Source organism: Coturnix japonica, chromosome 5 (genome assembly GCF_001577835.2).
Source record: "Coturnix japonica isolate 7356 chromosome 5, Coturnix japonica 2.1, whole genome shotgun sequence".
Taxonomy (NCBI): Eukaryota; Metazoa; Chordata; class Aves; order Galliformes; family Phasianidae; genus Coturnix; species Coturnix japonica.
The window spans coordinates 909,678-919,825 of record NC_029520.1 but is presented as its reverse complement, the minus strand read 5'-3'; the positions used below and the strand labels follow the sequence as shown (position 1 = coordinate 919,825).

The following is a 10,148-nucleotide window of genomic DNA, read 5'->3' as shown; positions in this document are numbered from 1 at the left end:
TTGAACCCTCACCTCACTCTGCGTCCTTCCCACGGAATGATGGCGGGCGCCATCTCGCAGAGCGCGGTGAGCGGAAGCGATTGGCGGGAGCCATGGCGCGGTTTCTTATAGGCTCTGTGAGGAGCAGAGCTCTCGTGACGAGGTGGCCGAGTGGTTAAGGCGATGGACTGCTAATCCATTGTGCTCTGCACGCGTGGGTTCGAATCCCATCCTCGTCGATAAGCTTTTCTTCTCCCATAGTCTATTTTTTTTTTTCCCGCCTATTATTTATTATTCTTTCTTTTTTTCTCCTCACAGGCTCCACACAAACTGGCTCCGGGCTCTGCTGCCAGCTCTATCCCTCCCTCCCGCCGCTTGGGGCCGCCCGCCTCCTGCTTGAGGTTCACTGTGAATTAAGACTGGCTCCAATAGGGCATCTATACATATAGTTATGGAGATTTTAAGAGCTTTATTTGTCACTAAAATGCACTGAATCAAGAGCTCCACTTTTAAGATGGCACCTGCGAGGGTGGTTACAACAGCTGGAAAAGCTGTGTAGAAGTTTGGCCCCTTAGTCATGTTGGTTCTCATACAGCACTGACCTCATTAGGTGCTTCAAACACCTCATTCTCACAGCTAGAAAGCCAGTAAATACTAATATTTATGCACTTCCAGCAGGACTTGGTAGAAATGGGGCAGCTCTGCAGTGTGAAACCATCAGCCCTTAATTCTAATGTTCAATGTGTCCCTTCCAACTTGGGATATAGTCTGTGTTAACTATACATCTTGCCTAGCAAGGTCTGGTTTTTCATGTGGCTCTAAGAAACCTTAACCCTGCAGCATCCATCCCTGGCACCCCATTCAAGGGCAGATCATCCCAGAAACGTCACCATAAAGCGTATTAAGAAAAACACTCTAAAATAGCTTTTACTTTTCTTTAAAGCCAAACATGACAAACAAATCAGCCTCACAGCGCTCTCTGCTTTGACTTACAGCATTCTCAGGGGTGATGTTTTGATTTTAAAGATCAGCTTGACAGTAGAAGCACAAGCAGTTTATGTGTATGACACCCAGTATATTGAATGTTACAGCAGCCCTTATTGTACAGTACAAGAACACAGCAGATCAAGAGGATAATATCCACTGCTTAATTTAAGCATACAAACCCAAAAAAGATTGAGGTGAGAGGCCAAGCTGCCTGTGCCAGGTGTTCCCCAGGCATTCACTAAGGGGCAATGTCATTTTAGTGTTACAACCCCATCTTCCTGCCTTTTTACAGCTACTGTTAGCAGGCAGGACAACCCACCAGCCACAACAAGTCTTCCCAGCCCATCCCAATTCACAAGCAGTTTGTTCACCTCAACCACAACAAAGCATTAGGTCTTTACAAGGCTCTTCTGGCCTTGCTGGAACCTTGTCTGAAGATTTCATATCCTCTGTCAGTCCTCCCAGTCCTCCATTGCCCATTCAGGCATCTTGGAGCAATAGTCAAACTCTGCTCCCTTATAGCGCAAGGCATGTAGGTACATCACCAGCTCCTTGGGAGATGGGTCCTTCCTTGTTATTTTACACTCCACACATAAAGGGTCCCTCTCCTCTGAGCTCTTTTCTCCTGTTTGCCTACCCTCGTTTTCACATGAGCCCAGTTCTGTGTTTGTTTTAAGCGTTTCTAGGTTGGTATTGAAGTTCAGTGGGTAAGCTGCTATTTCTTCTGTCTCGGAACCCTTGACATCCTCAGCAAGGCAGGAGTTCTCACTTATAGGATCAGTCTGCACAGATTCTGTGCACTCACTTGAATTTCCACAGTCATTTTCTGCATTAGAATTCAAGTCCTCTTCTGAGATACCCAAGATGTCCAAGCTTTGTTTGGAACGATGCTCCTCCACCAGCGCCTTAAGGAGCTCTTCATCTGTCATCCCAATCTTTCCACCTTTGCCTTTTTCAGGGCCCCAGGCTTCCATATTATAGATGGGGTCATTGACAATAGGGTACCCTAAGTACTGCAAATGGACCCGGATCTGGTGTGTCCTCCCAGTACGTGGAAGACACTTGACCACGCTGCTCTTGCCATTGTAACTGAGTCTCTGGAAGATGGTTTTGCAGCATTTCCCTTTGGGGTCAACACGACACACTCCCACTTTGTAAGAAACAACCAGAATGGGCTCTTCACAGACCACCTCGTGTTCTGGAAACTCCCCCACCACACGACAGACATACTCTTTTTCCAGCTATGGGGAGAAAGAAGAGTGATGGTCAGGGCAGAATACACTGATTACTCTTGAGTCTCATCCTAGTTAGTTCTCTCTTTGATCAAAGAAGTAGCTAATCTACTCCTTAACTTCTATTACAACTGAACACAAAAACTCAGCTTTTTCTTTACACCACACAAGAAAACCCAAGAACAACTCTCACCTGCCTCTCCCGAACCTGCTCATCGATCCTCTTGGATACCTCCACCGTCTTAGCGAACATAAGCACTCCTGATGTCATGCGATCGAGGCGGTGTATGGTATGCAGCTCCTTCAGGTTATGCTCTTTACCGAGGATGAAGATGACGGTGTTGTGACGAAACCTACCGCAGGGATGCACGGGCAAAGAGGACGGTTTGTCTACAACCACCACCTCATCGTTCTCCACAAGGATTTGGATGGGCTGGGCAGTGACTGGAGGCTCATGGCGATGGACTGTATTCCTGAGGAAATCATTGTTCTGCAAAGAAAACAAGCAGTTATCACAGATTAGATGTGTTAAAGAGAGACCTTAAAGCCCATCCAGCCACTGGCTGGTTGCCACCCAGCCTTACACACCACCAGTGCTGGGGAAACCAAGGCTCCTCTGGGCAGCCAGAGCCTTGTCACCCTATTACAATGAACCCAACCCACAGAGCTACTCCAGAGCACACTGCCCACTGTCAGAGCCCAGCTGCGATCTCCCAAGCCAGGTTAACGATATGCACACAACACACCGGCTCGGAGCTGAGCCACCCACCTTCAGCACGACATCCAGGTCCTGCACAGGCTCCTCGTTGAGGCGGAGGCGGCCTGCCCGGGCGGCAGCACGGTAATAGGCGAGAGGCTGAGCGCGGAACTCGGTGCTGAAGACATGCAGGAGGCTGCGGCCCACCCAGCGCCCTTTGCAGTAGGTGCGGAAGTCGTAGTAGTAAGGCCGCACTTTGCGCAGCCCTCCCTCGAAGTAATACGAGGTCTCGGCGAAATGAGCCGCGCTGAAGCTCACTCCCGACCTCAGTTTTCGCGGCGGCGGCACGTAGCGCTCCCCGGCAGCCAAGCGCCGTTTCTTCCGTGCTGGAGCCGCCGTCTCCTTCTCCTCATCCACCTTCTTTACTTCGGCTTTCGAACCGGGTCCCGGTTCGGCCATGCCGCCACGAAGCAGCCGCACAGCCCAACTCCGCACCACGGACCGAACCGCCGTTTCCCACAGCGCGCCGGCGCGCCCTGGGTCGCAGAGCGTGACGTCACTCCGCGCAGCCAATCACACGAGCCGCCACCTGGAGGCCACGCCCCCACAGCTTGGCGCGCCCGGGGGCTTCGCGCGGGAACTGGGCGAGTCGGGCAGTAGCTCCTTTAGGGACCCTTCCCATTCTCCTCACCCACCCCAAGAAAGGACATAATAGAGAAAGGCCCAGAGATAAACGGGCTTTTCTCAACCCAAAATCTGCAGTGTTGCTCCCGCAGCTTTAAGTAACTCGATGACAAACAGGAGGAAGACACGCTCTTGTAATTAAACTTGGACAAATGAGGGCAGGTCATTGCATTGTCTCTTATTTCTCTCCAAGCACGAGGCAGAGCAGTCGATATTAAAGTAGTTTTTAGTGAAGTTTTAAGTATGCCTGTATGCTCCTGGAATCCTTTGTGAATAGATGTTATTATGTAGCTTAACAGAGAGCATATCTGGATCAGCTCACTGGAACCAGACGCTGCCTCTAACAGCATCTGCTGTCAGCATCTGTTTCTCCACTCCTCCATAACAAGCTCGTTAAAGCAGCACTAAGTGCATCCACTGATACAGCTCCCACTCAGAAAGCAAAACCATCTACAGCCACAAGTCCCACTCATGAACTGTCTGAAGTGACTTTAGAGATATCCTTCCATCTGTCAAAATTCATCCCTGAGGCAAAGAAAACAACAGTTACTGCCAGGCGTTTGCCTTCGGTTCAGTGACAATTCAACAGGGCTCAAGCCTTCAGTCTACAATCCCTATCTAATAGCAAATGTATTCTACTCTCCTGCTCTGCCTTCCTAACCAAGCCTCTTCCTTATGACCTTTACAAACGGCATCTGCCAGGAATCCAGGATCTCTCAGCAAAGCCAGCAGTCAAAGAGAACAAGCCGACAAGGAGAGCTGGGAGGAGGAGTAACGCTGCTCAAGGAGGAAGAAACGTTTACCGAGGCCACTGCTTTTCCTTATCTGTCAGAGGAACGTAGATCACACCCATCAGCTGGGTTTCAATTATCTGCCCGTCGCTGGTTTTGTCGTACTGCATCAGAACTTGGTTTGCACCTTCAGGACCGACAGGCAGTATCAGCCGTCCTCCTGGCTTCAGTTCATTCAGCAGCTGGAAAGTAGAGAAATCAGAATCAGTAGAGCCAAAAAGCAAAGCAAAGGCAACAGAAACTAGCCAGGCTTGCCAAACAGACTGAAAAGGAAGGATCTAGTGGTTCCCTAATTAATCATATTGTAGCTCCTAGTGAAGGCATGCAACTGTATCTTACCTCCTGTGGTACTGTAGGTGCTGCTGCTCCAACGTGGATGGCATCATAAGGAGCCTCTTCAGGGTACCCCTGCCTGCCATCTCCAACTGCAGGAGGAATAACCAGGCAGAAATATCCTTTTTTTTATACAACTTCACACAAAAAATAAAACAAGATTCTTTCTATTCAAATCCAGAGTAGGAAAACACTGTAAGCAAGGCTGCAATCTGAATTCCCAACAAACAGAGCTCTGCTGACAGCCAGAGCTAATGCACGTTCACAGGAGAGGACAAGCACCCAGAGAGCTCACCCACAAGTTTTACACGGCCAGAGCTGAGCAAAGTTGGATCATCATCTTTGACGTTTCTGATGGACTCATTTACCAGCTCTCTGATGTGTTCTATGCCCACAGCTTTCCCTGTTGGGCCTACCTAGAAAGGAAACAGCAAACAGACACTCATATACAACAGCCAACATGCACTTATATACCTCCCAAAACATAGAAATACAGATATACTTTGTACATCCTGTATGTACAGAGACATTTTATATGACCAGTTACTGTAGGGACTGGAGTATTTCCAAAAAGAAACTTAAGAGCAGCTTCCAAACAAGAAGGTACAAACACTGTGAAGTTTTGGTTTTAAGGCTGGATAGCCCCAGTTACATTAGCAGATACAATATCCACTCTAGAAATGCTTGTATTTGTCATTACTACAAGCTAGCTTGGGAAGAGTTCACCCCTTCCCTCTGGGCTCTCTATGGCAATGGCAAGCTACCTGTGCTGCTTGCTTGCTAGGAATGCAGTGCTGTGAGCTTACCATCCTGGCAAAGCAAGCTGTAAGATATCCACTTCCAGATCCAACATCCAGTGCTTTCGCACCTTCCACAAGCTGATCCTTCAGCAGTTCCAGCGCATGGGCATGCTGTGTGGGTACAAACACAGGAGTGTAAAACACCCTTTTCCACTTCCTTCCTCCTATAACTTTGCATTATGTTGTTGTTTCACATATTTGTGCTCTGCTTTAAACACAGCATAGCAAGCATTTTGTCTGACACATAATGAGTGAGCAAAGTGGTTCATCTTTGACATCTTATAGAGCATCATTTAGGAAGAGGTTCAGGAATAACAATCTCATGCAACAACTGGGCAACATTAACAGTCACATAGAATTACTGCCAGACCATAACTTATATATATATATATATAGTACTTAAAGCAGAAAGTTTTATCTCACCATATGCGGTGCACTGATTGTAGCCTTGTATCCTAAAAGGAAGCCAGGTGACAAACATTATATGACAGGGAAAAGGTTCAAATCATTGACACCTCCCTCCCCATTCCCTAAAAACTATGAAACCATTATTCTTTCACCTCATTACAGCACTTCATTGGCTCATAATCTCCTCCTGTATGATAACTAATGAGACCAAGATAGCTTCGCACTGCTTCAGTTCTCAACTACACCAATAGACTCACCAATAGACTGCGGGGAATCCATGTATGGGAAATACTTGATGTAGTGACCTCTGTCAGTAGCTAATAACACGTCAAACACTCGCTGGGATTTAATGATGCCTTTTTCTGCGAGATGAGCCAAAAAAACACAGAGAAAGGGCTTTAATACACAGCTGTGAATGTAAGTCCAAGCAGCAGCACACCCCAACAGCCACAGATAACCCCAAACACACGCTGTGCACTCACTATACAGGTTGTTGACCAGCTCCGGGTGCGTCTTCCCGCTGGAGGTCCAGGCCATGCTCCTGGAGAACAGCAGTCCCATGAGTGCCAACGTCACGCAGGGCAGCAGGCGCCTCATCCCACGGCCGGCCTAACAACAGGAGCAGCCCCGTGTTATTGAACCTGCCGCCCCATCCCCTGCAGCTCCCCCCGCTACCACCACTCACCGCGCAGCCGCACCTGCTCTGCGCAAGAAAACTTCCGCCCTTTGGCAAGATGGCGCCGCGCCGGCGTCACTCTCTTTTTAAGCCGGAAGTTTATTCCCCGCCCCGTTGATTGCTAGCGAGAAAACTTCCGCCCTTTTGCAAGATGGCGCTGAAGCACCGTCACTCCTCCTGTCTATTCCCCACCCCCTTGCGATGACTGGTTAAAATCAGAGTGCCGGAGCGTGGTGATTGGCTGAGCTCAGATGCCAATCGACGCTCTGCCGGAAGTCGGCGCTGCTTCCTGTGTTGGAGCGGCCTGTACAAGCGCGTCCCGGAAGGCAGCGGTGACAGGAGTCGAGGTAGCGGGGACAGTGCGGCCTAACAGCGGCCCCTCGGCGGGTGCTGAGAGTCACTGAGTCGCTTTTACTTGTCCCTCCTACAGGCCTTCATGATGAGAACGATTGAGAGCATCGACTCCGAGGTTACCAGACCCAGCGAGGACCTGTGGGCTGAGATCTGCTCGTGTCTGCCCCACCCGGAGCAGAAGGATGTGAGCGAGGCCTTCACCGACTCGTTCCTGGAGTCCTACAGCAATGGAGGAGGCAATGGGGGCCCTGCACAGCCAAACCCGAAGCCCTGGGCACCCCTACACGACTCAGAGGTGTATTTAGCATCCCTGGGTAAGGCTTTGTGCAGGCTGAGGTGTCTGCTGATAACTGTGCTATCAGAGAGGGTGGTGCTCACGTCTCTGGTTGGGTTTTCCAGCTCCACACTCATTTAGTGCAAGTGCATTAGTGGAACTGATGAATACAGCTGGAGCTTGTCATAGAATCCAATGGCTGAGCTTGCAAGAGACCTAAGGCCCATCCAGTGTTGCCATCCATCAGATCAAGACTTGGGGCTTAACTGAGATGTCTGATCCCATCTCCATCCATCACGCCATCCACAGCCTCTTCGTGCAGCTTGTGTCAGGGCCCCACCACCTCTTAGGAAGAATCTCTTCCTAACATCTAACTTACATCTCCCTTCTTTTAGCTCATTTAGTTTAAAGCCGTTCCTCCTGGTCCTATCACTATAAGACTGTGTCAAAAGTCTGTGTAAAAGGATAATACTGCTGTGCTCACTGCAGGTTTTTTTCCCCCTCAGTTTGGGCATTATTTGGGTTTCTTATGACAGTTAATGTGAGTTCTATTCCGTGCCAATTTGCATGGAAACTATAAGCGTGCAATGAAATAAAGAGCCCTAATTTGCCTCTTCACAGAGAGAAGGTTGATGAGAATTAAAGGTTTGTCTCAAGAGGTGACCTCCAAGGACATGCTGCGTACTCTGTCACAAGCCAAGAAGGAATGCTGGGACAGGTTCCTCCAGGAGAAGTTTGAGTCTGAGCTTTACATAGAGGGACACGAATCTGATGAGAGGTAATAAGCAGGATAATAAGGGATTGGTACAACTTGCAATAGGACATTGTGACAGAAAGTCTCACTGCAATTTGTCTGGTCTGACATGGTTTTTCTGGACAACTTTGATAAGGCCAGTTGGGTCACACTAGAGGGAAACAAACAGGGAATGTCTTAATGGGTCTCAAATTCCCTTTGCTTTTAACAATGAACTTCAGACCATTTCCTGCATTTATGTGAGGGCCTAGACAAGAACTGCTTCAGAAACAAGTAGGATTTGAAGCTCTTTCCAGGGTTGGTATCAGACCTGAGATTTGATTTCATGAGTGGTTCTCAGTTCAGTGCCCCTCTTACACTGCTTCCTCTCTCACCCATCTATAAAAGTATAGATGATGTATGAATTAAGATGAGAGTCCCTTCCTAGTCTGCTAAAGCAATCTGTGTTCTCAATTACTTATAATAGTCTCTATATCTCTCTTTTTTGAGCTGACATTTTTCATGATTGCTTCTATTTGGGGAAAAAAAGAAAAGAAAAAGATTCTTTTTCTCTTTTAAAGAAAATCTACTTAAGCTCATTTTGGAGTTCAAGTATGAAAAATAGTTTGTGTTTTAAGTTTTAATCAGCATTTAGATGAAGACAGAGTAGGTCTTTTCCACGAGACCAGCTATTGTGAATTTGGCTGGAGGAGATTTAAGTACATTAGTATTCTGCAGTATTATTAACATTCAAGGATGTAGGTGTATTGCCTGTGTTTCCCCCTTAACCTTTCTTCTGTCAGTCTAAATCATATCTTGTGACACTTTATTACTGTCTTGTCTTTTGCTGTGTCTTTGCTTTCCCTCAGCACGCTGGAGCATCTAAAGCGATGGCTGCAACCTGATAAAGTGGCCATCAATACTGAGGAGGTACAGTGCCTCATCCCTCCGGAATCACAGGCAGAGAAACAGGAGACTGAAGAAGAACGTCCAGCTGCTGAGCAGTGAGATATACAGCAGCCATGGCTCAGAGCTGCCTCATGTCCAACCCTGATGAAGCTGTGTGCAGCAACAGTAATGATAGGAAGAGGGTGGGGGGTAAGTAATGAGTGCCAGTTGTTGGTCATTTAAAGACAACGAGATGTTCAACACCAAAACAGCGCTGGACCTCCAAGGATATCGACTGGTGTTTGTTGTGGACAAGCGTGGAACAGAATATGCTGAACTTCAACCCTTTTTTGATGTAGTCCCAGTGTGTAGCAAGCAAATTGTTCTGGCATGAATGTGAATTGTTTGTAATTCATCAGGAGCTGTATTGAACTGTAGGGGAAAAAAAAAAACCAACCCAGCAGTCGTTTAGAAGCATCAAAAAAGATAATGGTCTAGAAGAGAACAGATCAAGCAAGCCACTCAATCAGTTTTTGTTCTTGTCTTGTAACTTCTTTATTTCTTAACTTAGTCCTTTTTCTTTCTTTCTTACAAAGTCTGTTGTTTGTTTTATCAGACTTCACTATTAATGGGTTGGATCTGAGCTTTACCCAGAGGAGGACAGAGGTTGTTCACCTGTCTAAATGTGGAATCCTAAGGAAGCTGTCACATAAATTGATCACAGCATTGAGATTGTAGCAACAGAAGGCTTGGTATCATTCTTCTCCTTGTAATGTTTCCTCTAAGAATGTCCCATTGATTGGCCATCCCAGCTCTGTTTCAGAGTGGACTGGAGGAAGAATATTTAATTGTTGGTCATTTTGTACCTGTTCTCATTTCCTTCAGCCTCTGGAGAGGGTCAGGTGAGATCCTGTATCAGGAAAACAAAGAGTGATAACTGAGAGGCTGCAAATAGCTCGTTTTCATCACAAATGAGCACAAAATTACCTATGTTAAAACATTCTAGCATATCTGTGTGTGTGTACATGTATATATAGAGTTCGTTCTGTTTAACTCTACAGAGGGTTGTTTCCCGTTTTAAGTCAATAAAAGAATCTGTAGTCATGTGTAAGACCAATGCTTCTTTAAGCTGTGCTTTGTCTTGGCATTGACGCTACAGGTCGATAGAGGGAAGCAGTGTACGTCTTCTGTCTGATAAAGCTCTCTCTATGGAATGCGGAGGGGTAGTTCTAGTAGCTTAAGCACATTAGATTGTACATTATGTACGAAATTACATTTTAAAAAGGAGCTTATCATGTCCATTGTTCCCTGT

At 47.2% G+C, this 10,148-nt stretch overlaps 3 protein-coding genes and 1 non-coding gene across 4 annotated transcripts; 2 read left to right on the top strand and 2 right to left on the bottom strand.

Annotated features, from left to right (window-relative positions):
* Positions 1-136: 136 nt before the first annotated feature.
* TRNAS-GCU lies at positions 137-218 on the top strand. Its single transcript has one exon. It is a non-coding gene; the product is annotated as a tRNA-Ser (tRNA).
* A 662-nt stretch (positions 219-880) lies between these two features.
* Positions 881-3,572, bottom strand: RPUSD2 (RNA pseudouridine synthase domain containing 2). The gene is made up of 3 exons (XM_015863294.1): positions 2,968-3,572; positions 2,392-2,688; positions 881-2,207 (listed from the first exon to the last, which is right to left on the bottom strand). The coding sequence occupies exons 1-3, from the start codon at positions 3,352-3,354 to the stop codon at positions 1,419-1,421; spliced, it is 1,473 nt and encodes a 490-aa protein (XP_015718780.1). The 5' UTR covers positions 3,355-3,572; the 3' UTR covers positions 881-1,418.
* A 165-nt stretch (positions 3,573-3,737) lies between these two features.
* On the bottom strand, positions 3,738-6,704 carry LOC107314237 (protein-L-isoaspartate(D-aspartate) O-methyltransferase-like). Its single transcript, XM_015863297.2, has 9 exons — positions 6,597-6,704; positions 6,394-6,520; positions 6,169-6,273; positions 5,927-5,958; positions 5,510-5,614; positions 4,999-5,119; positions 4,710-4,795; positions 4,383-4,552; positions 3,738-4,104 (listed from the first exon to the last, which is right to left on the bottom strand). The coding sequence occupies exons 2-9, from the start codon at positions 6,506-6,508 to the stop codon at positions 4,092-4,094; spliced, it is 747 nt and encodes a 248-aa protein (XP_015718783.1). The 5' UTR covers positions 6,509-6,520; positions 6,597-6,704; the 3' UTR covers positions 3,738-4,091.
* A 121-nt stretch (positions 6,705-6,825) lies between these two features.
* On the top strand, positions 6,826-10,123 carry CCDC32 (coiled-coil domain containing 32). The gene is made up of 4 exons (XM_015863322.2): positions 6,826-6,934; positions 7,018-7,255; positions 7,837-7,993; positions 8,818-10,123. The coding sequence occupies exons 1-4, from the start codon at positions 6,839-6,841 to the stop codon at positions 8,954-8,956; spliced, it is 630 nt and encodes a 209-aa protein (XP_015718808.1). The 5' UTR covers positions 6,826-6,838; the 3' UTR covers positions 8,957-10,123.
* The last annotated feature ends 25 nt before the right edge of the window (positions 10,124-10,148 follow it).

Coding starts and splice junctions, on each gene's coding strand:
- RPUSD2 (XM_015863294.1), bottom strand. CDS start 3,354: ATGGCCGAACCGGGACCCGGTTCGAAAGCCGAAGTAAAGAAGGTGGAT. Junction 2,689..2,967: donor ACCTGGATGTCGTGCTGAAG/GTGGGTGGCTCA, acceptor TTTTCTTTGCAG/AACAATGATTTCCTCAGGAA. Junction 2,208..2,391: donor AGCAGGTTCGGGAGAGGCAG/GTGAGAGTTGTT, acceptor TTCTCCCCATAG/CTGGAAAAAGAGTATGTCTG.
- LOC107314237 (XM_015863297.2), bottom strand. CDS start 6,508: ATGAGGCGCCTGCTGCCCTGCGTGACGTTGGCACTCATGGGACTGCTG. Junction 5,959..6,168: donor GGATTCCCCGCAGTCTATTG/GTGAGTCTATTG, acceptor GCTTCCTTTTAG/GATACAAGGCTACAATCAGT. Junction 5,120..5,509: donor CAGCTTGCTTTGCCAGGATG/GTAAGCTCACAG, acceptor TTTCCTTTCTAG/GTAGGCCCAACAGGGAAAGC.
- CCDC32 (XM_015863322.2), top strand. CDS start 6,839: ATGCCAATCGACGCTCTGCCGGAAGTCGGCGCTGCTTCCTGTGTTGGA. Junction 6,935..7,017: donor CAGCGGTGACAGGAGTCGAG/GTAGCGGGGACA, acceptor TCCCTCCTACAG/GCCTTCATGATGAGAACGAT. Junction 7,994..8,817: donor GGACACGAATCTGATGAGAG/GTAATAAGCAGG, acceptor GCTTTCCCTCAG/CACGCTGGAGCATCTAAAGC.